The sequence below is a fragment of the Populus trichocarpa genome, chromosome 6 (assembly GCF_000002775.5).
Source record: "Populus trichocarpa isolate Nisqually-1 chromosome 6, P.trichocarpa_v4.1, whole genome shotgun sequence".
Lineage (NCBI taxonomy): Eukaryota > Viridiplantae > Streptophyta > Magnoliopsida > Malpighiales > Salicaceae > Populus > Populus trichocarpa.
In genome coordinates this window covers 1,399,544-1,413,179 of record NC_037290.2, presented here as the reverse complement: position 1 = coordinate 1,413,179, position 13,636 = coordinate 1,399,544, and the positions used below count along the sequence as shown (strand labels likewise).

The window sequence follows — 13,636 nt, the reverse complement described above, 5'->3', positions numbered from 1 at the left end:
CTTGTTCATCATGAGGAAGCGAGGCTGTTTACTTGCTCTAAAAATTTAAGACTGGGATCGGATTTCCCATCATACTCGATGCATGCGTTAACTAAGTCCAACATATATTGTATGTGACTAATTTTCATTCTTGGTGAATATGTCCAAAGTTCTACAGTTTAAAGAATTGTTGGTCACTTCAGGCAAGATTGTCATTCACTGTTTGCTTATAGGAGGAGGAGGAAAAGGAGGACACAAGATGGATATGAAATGGGATTAGCTCACATTTATTAGATACCAAATGTCTCACAATTCACAGCAGCAAATATATTTGCTTCACATGAAACCTACAGTATTTCTAATATTAACAACTGCTGTTTACTGCTTCTTGTGTTGAGATTTCAGTTCCTTTACCCTCTCTTCAGTAGCTCTCAGAGCTTTCCCATATTTGCTAATTAACTGCACAGAGAAGTATTTATTCATTAAAAAAGGATAGTTCCATCCCACCAAGATAACAGCTTTGAATATAAAATGCAGCACTTGAAAAAGTAATCAGGGAAAATATGTATATTGGTTAATCTACATGAAAACATACCACATCAACCTCTTCAGGAGACATGATAAATGGTGGAGACATCATTATGTTATCCCCTGCAACGCGTACCAACATCCCATCTTTCTCACATTGTGCTCCAAAATATGCGCCAACTCCTAGATGCCATTGCAACTCAAGGATTATTAACAGGAAGATGAAAAAGATAATGAAAATCAAGTAGAACGGGTTACCAACACAGAGTGATAATGCATGCTTAAAGGTAACTCCCATTTCAGATACAGATTTTCCATTCCAGAAAACTATTGTTGCTGAAAGATGTTGAAAGCATGCCCTGTATTATCTAAAGAACAACCGGAAACTGAGAAGGGAGCTGAAACTAACCCCACTCAGGAGGGAATGGATCATTCGGTGACTTGTTGTCCACGAACTCTGTACCAAGAATCAAGCCAGTTCCTCGTATCTGAAGTAACAGAAAATATTACAAGGTAAAGTGTCTGGTAATATGTTCATTCACCAAATTTGCTTAAACAACAGAAATTGTACCTCCCCTATGATAGGACTGTCAGCGAAGGCTTTTACACCATCTTGAAATTTTGGGGCAATTCTGTTTACCTGATCAAGAATGTTTCTTTCCCTGCAAACAAGTAAACATTTAGCTAAATGCTAAACCTTAATATAAATAAGTTAGCATTTGTGTCATGAGCCATGCCCTACCACTGAACAAGCTCATCTAAGATAATCCATTGACAGACTAACTATTTAATCAGATGATCATGGAGCATAAATAAGAAATTATATTGCAATTTCCCATCACCAATGTTTACAGGAAGAAGGGATGTTAAATGATGCCTAATGATCATCAACTGGTTGGTTCATTGTAAGTATATTCTTAGAAAGATATTCATTCTTGAAATCGAAATATTTGAACTTGTAAGTAGAATATCCAAAGAATAGCAGAAAAGGACACACTTGTATATCTTGAGTGCTTCAATGGCAACCGCACAAGCAACAGGGTGGCCAGAGTAAGTGAATCCATGAGAGAAAGAGCCTGAAATAGAAGAAATTAGGAGACAACAAAATGAAGAAGCATTTTGTAGCAATGAAAAATATGGTCCTTGCTGGATATTGCCCACTTACCAAGTTTGCTGCTTTGAGAGTGAATCACATCTGAAACTTCAGGGCTGACCATAACAGCTCCAATTGGCATGTAAGCAGAGGAAAGGGCCTGGGAAACCAATGCCAAACAAGGCACAGAGATCAAGTAATATCTCAGAAATTGAACATATTGTAATTACATTTTCATCGACCTTACCTTTGCTACAGATACAAGGTCTGGTTTGATGTTGTATTTGTCACACCCATACATCGTCCCAAGCCTTCCAAAGGCACAAATTACCTAAAATAAACAAAAAGAAGAAAGCAAGCTTGAATGGCCAACCTCTATAGAAATTGGTAACAGGGATGGAAATTAAGTAGTACCTCATCCGCAATAAACAGAATTTCATATTTTTTCACCACAGCTTGAATCTGCAAGAGACAAGAAGATGTTAGACCAGTTATATATGGTGGCGAGCCAAGGGAGGTTTTTTTTCCTTTTTATTATGGGAGTGGCAGGGGTGGCGGGAGGTGATATATTGACAAAAGACAGCAAGCAAAGCACAAAACCAGCACGCCATGTTTATTAGCATGGTGGAATTAGTACTTCTATACTAAGCAGAAGCCTCACTGGTCCTATATCACGATGGAGGAGGAGCTATTGCCTCTCAGTTTCGCAATAACATAAAAACTATATATCATCCAGTTTCATCAACATTAAGACACCAGCAAAACTGCGTGATGAAATGTAAGCATTATTTTTTGTGACTTGCCAAAATATGTTAAATTAGCTAACATCAAAAGAGACATTTTTCATCCAGAAGATGGCCATCTCAAGCAGATTGTGGTGCTGGGTTAAGAAAGCCTCACCTTATCAAAATAAGTTGCTGGGGGAGGTATCACGCCCCCTGCCCCCATGACAGGCTCAGCAATAAATGCAGCAATCTGAAATGAGCAAGAAAAGTACATGAGCAATCACCAATTCCTTTAGTTCTGAATTGGGTTTCCATACAAGATGGTCAATCTAAAGATCACAGTACCGTCTCTGGTCCCTCTTTCAGGATAAGATTCTCCAAATTGTTAGCTAGTCTGGTTGAGAATTCCTCCTCTGTTTCACCTGTCACGTGCATTAACAAGACCGTTAATACAAATAGTGTCATTAAGAGGATCTGAGAAGTAAGACAAGTCCGAACCTGGGAGATGATAGCGCCAGTAATGAGGACAGTCAGTGTGTAGAACAAATGGAGCAGGCAGATCAAATTTTTGGTGCAATGCTGGAAGGCTGTGACGTAAATTAATTGGTTAATCAAACATGAGTTTCCACATGTTAAGCTCAAATATTCTCATCAAAGAAGTGCTCATCAATTATCTTTACCCAGAAAGACTGGCTGCTATCAAAGTTGAACCATGGTACCTGCCAAATTCAAATATACTAATTAGTAAATGGGAATATTCCCAACAAGAATATGGAAAAAATAATCAATTGAGCATTCCACGTACGATTTTGCTCGAGCTATAAATTTCTTCTTATTTGGTCTTCCAAGAGCATTGTTATAATACCATACTAGCTTCACCTACAAATAGATAATTCAAGACATCAAGTACCCCACTAGGAGAAAAAACAAGAAAAGGAAACAAGGTAAAACAGTATTCTTGCTATAATCATCATCATTGCTATCATTGATTAACATGCAAAGAAGGCAAACCTGAGTGTCATTGGCTTCTGATCCACTATTTGTAAAGAAGGCTTTTGCCATTTTACTTGCAGTAAAAGTTTCAAGTAGTTCTTTTGCAAGATCCTGTTAGACAAAAATGATTATTTAAAACCAATGGAAAGCATTTTCAGAAGTTATTATGTCAAATATTTTGTAATGAAAGAGGCAGCAATGCTTCTGTTTTAGAGAGGCAGAAAGCAAGCCATTCACAGATCAATAAGTGAATCAACTGGTGAGAATTCCGTCCATGAAAATGCATTGCACATCAAAATTAAAGTTATTTCAACATGGAAAAGCAAATGCAAAAATATAAGAGTACCAAAGAAGGTTTTGTAGTACGATTCCAGAAGGAGTGGTAAAATGGCAACTTATTCAACTGTTCTGTTGCAGCAGCCACGAGCCGTGGTTCATTTCCCCCTGCACATAGACAATGTTTCAATACAATATACAAAGTGGAACCTAAATATGCAAGAGATTACAGGGAACTCTAGTTCCAGGAATTCTCATATCCTAAAACTTGACAGGCAATGAACCAGGTGCAGGAGGTCCAATAATTTGAATTCATCAAAGTGGAGAAAAATGAAGACAATAAGTCTCTGCTCAACTAGAATATGCTGTTCCATTTACCTAAGGCTGTGCACCAAAGACCAGCAAGAGCATCGAGATACTTCTTCCCATTGATGTCATATACATAGCTACCCTATAGCATTCAGCAGCTTCCAGTTAGTTATGTAATTCAAAGGAAAAAAAAAACCCTTCAAATACTAACAACCATTTTGTAACAAATATGCTGGGTCAATCAGAGAAGAGTTGTCAAAGGAAGTATACCTCAGATTTCTCTATGACTAGAGGATTCAAATCACTACTCTGCCAGCCAGCAGTGAAAGGTGCCAGCATATCATGCCCCTTGAAACTGCATTAATAAAAATTTGTCAGCAAATAATCATCCACAAAATTGTATTCCTGGCAAGGGGGAACTTGAATGCAATTACACAATTTTCCTGGACACATCTGGGCATATCTGCAAATCATCCACACCATGCAGAAGCACAATGGATGCAGGCACGTGAGTTGTGTGTGTGTGTGTGTGTGTGTGGGATGTTAAGTACCTGTTACCATCAATAGTTGAATCTTCCTTTTGCAAAGATGCCTTGGTACTGTATAATCTGGCCAGGAAAGGGGCCCGAAGATGATGCTCCTGTGAACTTCCAGAAGCAGTGCCATTTTTTATGCAAGAACGGAGCTAAAAATAAAGTAAAAGAAAGTGTTAGCAATGAAAAGGCATTAATGGTGAGCTGCGAAACTTAGAAAGCAAATAGATCATTCACTGTATGTTTTAAACAGCCCATGGATTTCTCTACTCGGTTCCATAATTCCATACATCATCCTATACACCAATTTTAACATGATAAACAGGGTGATTGGCAAAGAAGGAAGACAGAATCACAACCAGTTGTACAACCTAATTGTTTTAGAATCATCTTACATAATCCTACAACAATCCCGCATCATTGATTCCGGTACTGGTTCTATTATTTTCAATTGCCAAGTAAAGATTAATGCATTTAACCTTCAAAATTTTCACCTTCTTTGATGTGAAGCAGCACATTCATTTCAATGTCTTTCAAGCTCCAATAACATAGCTTTTCTTTTTGTTTCTATTTTTCCATTTCCAAAGAAATATACCACTGGGTCCTGTTTGTTTTTGCGTTTCAAAAGTGCTGGTGAAAAAATTTAATTTTTTTTTATTTTTTTGTTTTAAATTAATATTTTTTTAGTATTTTTAAATTATTTTGATGTGTTGATATAAAAAATAATTTTTAAAAAATTAAAAAAATATATTATTTTAATATATTTCTAAGTAAAAAAAACTTGAAAAGCAACCCCAACCATCCTCTCAAACATGCAAGTGATTCATCAAACACCCCATCATATAGATCCCCTTTAAGCAATGAAGGAAAACGCAATCCATTCAGATCGATTCATGGAAAACGCAATCCATTAACACCCCATGAATATAGATCCCCTTCAAGCAATGAAGGAAAACGCAATCCATTCAAATCGATTCTAACCACTCAAGCTCGGCGAAACTCCCTTTCACATTACTGATCACTAATCTACCTTTCAAGAAGAAATATAACCAAAATATTCCTAGAATTTGAAAAACATTTTCGAGTAACATAGTTAGTGATCTTGTTAAAATACAAAAAGGTGTACTCAGCCAAGACAAATATATAAAAGAATCAAATTATGATTTCCTTCACTTATCATGTGATAACCAAATGGGATATTCAAATTTTATCCGCTCAGTTCAACACTCAAAAGTAAGTAAAAATCAGCTGAACAAGGTGATGAACTCACAACAATTAAAATCAAAACATGATTGATTTAAGAACAAGAATCAAGAATGCACGAAAAGAAAATCCAAGAAAACAAGAAATTCAAAAACTTTTTCAAGAACCAAGATTATCCAACAAAAGGATCCGCATGACACTGTACTATATGATAACTCAAGAAAACTGAACAAGGGGTAAAAAAAAAGATCAGCGGTAGTAATCAAGAATGCATGAAAGAAAATCCAAGAAACCAAAAATTCACAAACTTTTTCCAAGAATCAAGAATATACAACAAAAGGGTCGACATAAATGAGTGTTACAAGATTGTTTGATACCTGGGATTTAAGAGTGGATCGCAGGAGTTTGCTGATAACCATGTTTATATCTTCGGACCTCTCAATCAAAACAGGCAAGAATAAAGGAGATTTAGTTGATGTTGAGTATGAAAGAGAGTGACTGAAACTGCTCCTCCATGTTTGGTTTTCATTGCTGATATCAAGTGTGATTAATGTTAATTGTTGAAATTTGACAATGATTTGCCAAGTGGACCAACTTGTCAGAGATTCCCTTTACCACATATATTCTGCTATCCATTTATATTAGCCTATTCAATATTCATCGTGTAATTGCAATTTTTTTAGCTGAAATAGAATAAATTTTTATATTAAAATATTTTCATCATTATTTGATGCATAGTTTACTGAAGAAGATCAACTCTTGTCTGTATACCAACAATCACACTTTTATAATATGATATTGCAGTAAGATTTACATTTAATTTTATTAAATTTTGTATTGCAGCCAAACCTATTTAAATTTAAATTATATAAATTTAATGTTATTATTTATATTATAAATATTATTTTTTAATTAGATATTGTAACTAAACCTAAAATTTTTAAATATAACTTTGTAAAAAAACTTACATTTTAAGATTTTAATTTTTTTTAATATTTTTTATATAAAAAATAATTAATTCACAACATCGTGCAATTCATCTAATTAGTAGTTTACTGAAGAAGATCAACTCTTGTCTGGATACCAAGAATCAAAGAAAACATATTCATTGCATATAAGCTTAGGCTCAAACGTAATCCTTTCTCTTTCACAAGATAGACCTTTCGTTTAATATTTTTGTTGATGATTATAATATTCTTTAATGAGTTTTTCCATATTTAATTAAATATTTATATAATTAAATTTTAAGTAAATTATTCGATGGATTCATGACAAATTCTTTATAATCTTGTTTTGGATTCAAATTTAAAATAATAATGTGACGAACAAAACTATAAATAATCAAATCAAACCTAGAAAATATATTATTTCAAGCAAGATGAAATTGAACTCTTGCATTATTTGAATGGAGAAATAAAATATAGTTTTATCATTATAAAATTCTTTAAAGATTTCTATTGTACAAATTTTTTTATTTTATAGTTAGAAGATGAAGTCCCTATTTGATCCAACCATATTTTTTTATTTTTTTAGCTTTTAAATAATTTTTTAATATTTATGAATTATTTTGATGTATTAATATTAAAAATAAATTTTTAAAAATAAAAAAAATGTTACTTTGATGTATTTTTAAATAAAAAAATTAAAAAGCAACTTTTTCTACTGGAGTATTTGAGAGGGTAGTAACAGTTGCTTTTCAAAGTATTATTGTTCAAAAATACATTAAATTAATATTTTTTTAAATTATTTTTAATATTATCCTATTAAAATAACTTAAAAACATAAAAAATATCAAATTTTATTGAAACTCCAATTGACTTAATTTTTGGATCGCTTGTCAGATATGTTAATTCATGAATTAGCAAGAAGATTTAAATTATAATTAAAAAAATAAAAGCAATAATTTAAATAAAGAGATCCAAGCCAGTAGATTATCATATTTATCTCTCAAACATTTTTTATTACTATGATTTATTTATCTATCTTGATCTTGGTAATTGTGCTATTAAAGGTTTATACTTCTGTGCACGTGGGGTTATTTCCCAAGGTCGAGATCAGATTATTCATCAATATTTAACTACTGGGCCTACTCAAATTAGACCATAAACTAGATTTATAATGGACTGTGATGTGTCTGTGATTGCTTTTTGAGTGGAATTATCGTAGGATTTCAAATCGTATTAATTATTTTTTAAAATAATTTTTATTTAAAAATATATTAAAATATTTTTTATAATTTTTTAAAAATATAATTTTCTCAAACACTATTTAAGTATGCTTATCCAAGTATTCTTTGTTTCAATTTAGTGTTACAATCTAATATATTATTAAAAAAAATTGAATTTCTTTTTTAGTTTTAATTTTTTTTAGTTTTTAAATTATTTTAATGTATTCATATCAAAAATAAATTAAAAAATATTATTTTAATATATATTTTTTAAAAAAACACCATAGTATTGTGAGGTTCAAGTGCTTAAATATTCTGCAGGCTGCAGAAGTTCAACTTGATAGCATCTTCATTCAGCTGGACAGTGCACAGCTAGAGACAGCTGAACACTGTTCCAGACTGAGTACAGCCACCATACAAGGTTTGCTGATCCATATCGAAAAGGGCCAGAGTTTGAATAGATGAATTGATAAGCTCCTAAAAGCCGTGACCAGGATTGGTGGAAAAAGAAACACTCAAAACATCATTGAATTGTGGAATAGAAAGCAAATTGATTACTCTGCTGTAACTCATCAATGGAGACAATTGTACAGGGTTAAACAAGAACTTCCTAAGAAAAACATTGATCACAATGTCCTGCAAAAGAGGGGGAGTGGCAAGAGTCCTTGATTCTCATTTTCATTCTTCAAATGAAGACTGAAATCACAAATTCTTCTCTAAAGAAGAAACCGCTTGAACCTCATAACGAGGTTGGGTTCATGATGGTTTGAAATTGCAAGGTTCCTGGGGTTGTGCAGCTCCCATAAGGGTTTCTTCTCCAAGTCCATCGCTTAGCAACTCACCTGATAATTGGACGAAAAATTGTACGTAGATTTTGTTAGAAGTCAAAATCTTCAGCCTTAACCCTACCTCAAACCAGAACCAGAAGAAGGGTTGGTATCAAAACCCCCAGGGACAAACACGGGAAGCTGGTTTGATATTGAATCTCTTTTGAATCTAGACTCTCGAGGTAAATTCAATGCAAACCGCTGTTGGCCCTCTCTCAAACCTGAGCTTCCTTCATTTCTCAAACTATCCCTAACAGGGACACTCAAAAGTGGACCTCCAAAGAAAATGGAGTCCCCTGTGTACAGGAGCTTCTCAGATGACTGAGCAGGAGCTTTAGCTGATGATGATGATGACTGTTGTGGTGGTATTGCTGGCTTTCGACCATCATTGCTTGTTTCTGCATTGGATTTTGGCAATACAGTTTGTGTAGCTGTTCTATTCCGAGCTTCAGAAGCTGACAACGGAACTGATACATACCTACCAGCCTCTTGGTCCCAAACAACAGACGTCCTTTTGACATCTCTAAGAAGAGAAGCAGCTGGAGCTGAAAGAAGCAATGGATCAGTACTACTTCCCTTCTGCGTGATTTTTTCATCAAATCCTGATGCAGGATGGGATAATGGGTTGTTGGCAGTAGGTAAAGGAGACTTAGAAGTTACAGGATGATCAGGAACAAGGCCAGGGGCTGAGGTTGCAGCATTAAAACGACCTAGACCTTGAGTTTGTGGTAGAGGACTAAGCATGACTGATTCTTGAACATGGCTTGGGCTGCTGAAGCTACTAACACTTTGAGTCCCGGTTTCATACTCGTCCCGGCTTCCTTGACTTGGAGCAAAAGAGTTTCCTAGTGCTGTTAGTCTCGGCTCATTCTTGATCTCTTTGTTTGTCCCCATATCAGTGCTCACACTACTTCTGACACTCATATTGCCACTGGAGCTACATTCAGTATCGGGTAAACGGCGATTATCAACTGGCTTTAGAACAGAGGAAGATGCCCTCGCCTTTGCTGCTGCTCTCATAGCCTCGGTGGAATCTAACTTCGCAAGTTTCCAAGCACTAATTCGAACTGGCCGTTTGGGTACCTTGCTACCTCTTTCTGCAGCTCCAGCAGCATCTGGGTCAACAGTTGATGGGACCATACCAGGCTCCAGGTGAGGTATGACTTCATCCTGATGCAGCCAAAAACACAAACAATTTCCATAAAGACCCATAAAAGTTAAGACCTTGTCCAAAATAATTGTGTAACATTCGTAAACGGTTTGTTAAAAATTCTATATAAATCTTGAGAAAATAACTAAAACATAGGATAAGATCCAAGGGCAAGAAGTTCCTATTAAGAGTGAATTGGGACAAAAATGTCATGTGGGAAAACTGGCAAGGAACAGACTCAGAAGTCTCTGCAGGATTCTTAGCTGGGATCAGCACAGTCGTCCTGGATGACACACAACTGAAATGATGGCAAACACAAGAGTCTAATACCTGATAATCCACAAATACCCGAGGAGGGGTGCACCATGCTCCCTTGTACTGCAGGCCAAGAGAACTTCCACCACTGAAGCCAGTTGTGGCAGATCCTGATGGAGAGTATACTAAATTTGGCATTTCCTCATACTCAGATGCTCCAGCAGGTGCCTCACTCATTGCTCTCATGGCCACAACATACTCATAGGTGGTAATACCCTAATTCAACATAACAGAAACAAATAAAAACTTTTATATTGCTGAAATTGCCCAAATATGGTTCTGAATTTCAGATTCTAACTTCTCCTCATCCGTTTTTAAAGCAATCAACAAGAGTACTAGAAAACTGAAAGTAGTGTCTAGTCCATCAGTCACTAACCTTTCTGATCAATATCATGTGGAAAAAGAAAAGTTCACTGAGAGGTACACAAGCCAGGATAGAAACTACAGTGCATACAGCCTGCACAAATTGAGACCCAGCATCAACAATAGAAATTTGATAAATTTGAGATTAGTGATAAGTAACAAGCTTTGATCTAAGGTTATCGTGCACGTACCACAACTGTTGCAAAAGGAGCTATAGAGAAACCATTTCCAAGTGTCTCGACAATTTCAATCTTCATGCTTTGCTTGTTAACAAAACAACGTACAAAGACAGCAATACCAACTCCAGCTTCGAGTACAAGCTGAGCCACACACAAGCAAAAATGTTACCATTGGGAAAACATTTTCAGAAAGAATAATTGTCAGGATTACCACATATCCAAATGAAACAACTAGCAGCTAGAATATGAGATATAAAGATCACATATAATATAAGTTAAGAGAGAGTAGCACATACCCAAGCAAGACCAGTAGCCATTAGAGAAATAAAAGTCACATAGTTTTTATACCCCACACAATTGTTAAGCCACTGCAGCCACACCATAGATTCAGTTAGTTTTTACGAAATCATATTTTGTCAACTTCAAAACCAGTTTAGTTAAGGAAATTCAAGATGTGTGCCTGCAAAGAGCACTAGAAACAACATGAAAGTATACCCGGCAATGGTGATCAAAACCATCAACACATTTATCACAACTTCGACAGTGTTTGCTGAACTTGAGTACCTGCAATTTAAAGATTTCATAGTTAATAATAGGGACAGCCAGCGTAAATTCTTTAAAGCTGTCATTGGCAGCATGTGGCCAACCACTGGAGATACTTTACAGGGCGATAAATTAGCAGAATTATTTGGAGACAATACTGTGTTGCATGTATTGAGTGCATTTAATCATTGAAATGATGTACAGCTAACTCAATAGACTGATAAATAGAGCCCCACAACCAAAAAGGGAAAATAATGACGATAAACAAAATAAGAAGTGTCTCACTTTTTACAGTACAATACCTCAGCATTGCACAATGTACAGAACAAAGCATCTTCACCATTGCCCTGTTGGTCAGCTATCTCTCCATGTTTGCGGCAATCTTCATGAACAAAAGGTGCACAGAAGATTAAACCGATGTTATGGGAAGGTTTTCTGGTTGGAGATTGCACAGCAGTCTCGACTCTCTCAACTTCCCCCACTGACCCTTTCTTACTAGAGTTTGCTGGACCTATAGAACTTCTGGAGGGTGATGAAAACGAAGAATGCATAGCACTTCCAGTTTCATCAAATTTTCTAGGCAGATCCTTCACTGAAAACCCATGTTTCACATTGAGTTTATTTGCTACATTGGAATTGAATTTAGACATGATGCCAGGATCTGCAGGGTTAATTGCGGTACACCGAACATATAGAATAAAGACAAGAAGTACCTGCAATGCCACAACAGGAATCAAGAAAACAACATCAGTCATAAAGGTTACTCTTAGTCTTACACATGTTAATTCTTTAAAGAACAGCACTTAGCACAGCAAGAAGACTGAAGTGATCCATGACATTTGATGCAGAACACGTCCATGGTAAAGCAACCAAAATAGACTTTCATTCATTAAAATGTTACCAATTTTTTTCGTCTATGACACAAATTTCTGTGGAATATATAAGGGAAACAAACTTAAACTCAATACACAGATATGACAAGAATTCACATACCACTGGAGTGTAAGTCCCAAGAAGCACATACTCCCAGATTTTGCCTCCAAGGAAAGGAGCAAAGAAAGCATAAAATGCAATCACTAGTAAGCAGAAGACAGTGATTGCAACAACCTATCAAGACAAATCACCAAAGTTTAGCGCAGAAATTAGCATTAAAAAAAAACCATAAAAACACTCATAAATTCAGTAACTACGAAATGCCAAAGCCAATTTCGCATGCCCGCATAAAAAAGATGAATTCTTTAGCGCTTTTTAGAGAACCCCAGAAGAGAAGATCAGTTTTTTTAGCAAAGCGAAGCAAACCTGATTAAGTAAGAAGAAAGAATGACAATTGAGAAAAAAAATCTCAAAGTCTCAAAAGAGAAGGTTTTTACGGTCATACCTGAAAGGTATGAGCTGGTAGTTGCCATCCATGTTTCCTCACCATAACTGCAAAATCCAAACCCCAAAACAGGCCAAAACCCTAAACACACCCAAAAAAAACTCTAGCTAGAAAGAGAAAATAACCCAAAAAGAAAAGAACTTTCCTCTCAACCACAGTAATCCAAACACCAAAATCAACGCAAACCCTTTTAAAACCAAAGAAAGAGAGTAAAGTTCAATTGGGTTTAGGCCTTGCAACTATTATCAACTAAAATGAAGAAGAAAGAGAAGAAAAGAGCTAAAGTGGGAAAGAAAAGTGAAAAGAAAAGAACAAAATGAGAGGCACTGAGACTGAAAAAGAAGGCAGGGAAGCAGCAGCACTTAGAAAGAGTACATGGAGAAAAAGAAGAAGATGTGAAGACAAGAAGTGGAACTATTAGAAGAAAAACACAAACTGACAAAAGCTAACAAAAGCGTTGACAGACACCAGACATGGAAAATCCATCGATCTCTGTGTGTGTATGAATATTTTCATGTCATCTATATAGTTGTTATTTGCCTAATAAATATTATTTTCTTTGATAATTTGGTGCCTAAAATCATTTTTTAATAATAATTAGTGCCTAATTTTTCATTGAAATGTTTCTATCTAGATTTTTTGGAATTTTTTTGTGTTTTTTTTTTCTTGCAGACTAGTAGTATCATCAAATTGGATTCTTTGGATTCAATTCATCTCGTCAATTTAACTAGTAAAAAGCCTCCAATTTTTAATATAATTAAATGAGTTTTAAAATGAGAGAATTAAAGAAGTGAGATGTGACTTCTATTTAAAGAGTTTTATAATGTTTGTATGTCAAATCTGATTGGAGAGTTAAATCGGTGATCCATTCACTATTCACTTGGGATATTGTTTGGGCTGTGTTTTATGTTAGATCAGGTGAGAGTTGGTTTAGTTAATTCATAGCTTGATTCACGTATCAAAATCTAAATGAGATTTGATTAGATTTTAAAAAAAAATACATTATTTTTTTTCTAAAATAATATTAAATTTGTTTTTAAAAAATATTATTTTAAATTAATTTGAATCAAGATAA

General features: G+C 35.0%; 2 protein-coding genes across 2 annotated transcripts; both read right to left on the bottom strand.

The window, feature by feature from the left end:
• Positions 1-241: 241 nt before the first annotated feature.
• Positions 242-6,229, bottom strand: LOC7495636 (gamma aminobutyrate transaminase 1, mitochondrial). The gene is made up of 19 exons (XM_024602815.2): positions 6,017-6,229; positions 4,455-4,588; positions 4,174-4,258; positions 3,973-4,045; positions 3,665-3,762; positions 3,337-3,429; positions 3,131-3,204; positions 3,006-3,044; positions 2,824-2,912; positions 2,671-2,747; positions 2,501-2,575; positions 2,015-2,062; positions 1,848-1,931; positions 1,673-1,760; positions 1,505-1,583; positions 1,079-1,169; positions 917-995; positions 575-690; positions 242-438 (listed from the first exon to the last, which is right to left on the bottom strand). Exons 1-19 carry the CDS (start codon positions 6,056-6,058, stop codon positions 358-360), a joined length of 1,545 nt encoding a protein of 514 aa, XP_024458583.1. The 5' UTR covers positions 6,059-6,229; the 3' UTR covers positions 242-357.
• Positions 6,230-8,337: 2,108 nt separating this feature from the next.
• Positions 8,338-13,059, bottom strand: LOC7479603 (probable protein S-acyltransferase 19). The gene is made up of 9 exons (XM_002307876.4): positions 12,562-13,059; positions 12,177-12,290; positions 11,486-11,896; positions 11,136-11,204; positions 10,937-11,008; positions 10,653-10,781; positions 10,475-10,555; positions 10,114-10,314; positions 8,338-9,803 (listed from the first exon to the last, which is right to left on the bottom strand). Exons 1-9 carry the CDS (start codon positions 12,604-12,606, stop codon positions 8,712-8,714), a joined length of 2,214 nt encoding a protein of 737 aa, XP_002307912.2. The 5' UTR covers positions 12,607-13,059; the 3' UTR covers positions 8,338-8,711.
• Between the last annotated feature and the right edge of the window lie 577 nt (positions 13,060-13,636).

Bases quoted from the DNA above. Each gene is read 5' to 3' on its own strand.
- LOC7495636 (XM_024602815.2), bottom strand. From the start codon at position 6,058: ATGGTTATCAGCAAACTCCTGCGATCCACTCTTAAATCCCAG. The intron at 2,576-2,670 runs GTACTGTGATCT...TGCTCATTTCAG, and splicing joins TGAAAGAGGGACCAGAGACG to ATTGCTGCATTTATTGCTGA. The intron at 996-1,078 runs GTACAATTTCTG...CTGTTACTTCAG, and splicing joins ACAGTCCTATCATAGGGGAG to ATACGAGGAACTGGCTTGAT.
- LOC7479603 (XM_002307876.4), bottom strand. From the start codon at position 12,606: ATGGTGAGGAAACATGGATGGCAACTACCAGCTCATACCTTTCAG. The intron at 12,291-12,561 runs GTATGACCGTAA...TTGTCTTGATAG, and splicing joins TACCAGCTCATACCTTTCAG to GTTGTTGCAATCACTGTCTT. The intron at 9,804-10,113 runs GTATTAGACTCT...TGGCTGCATCAG, and splicing joins GGGTATTTGTGGATTATCAG to GATGAAGTCATACCTCACCT.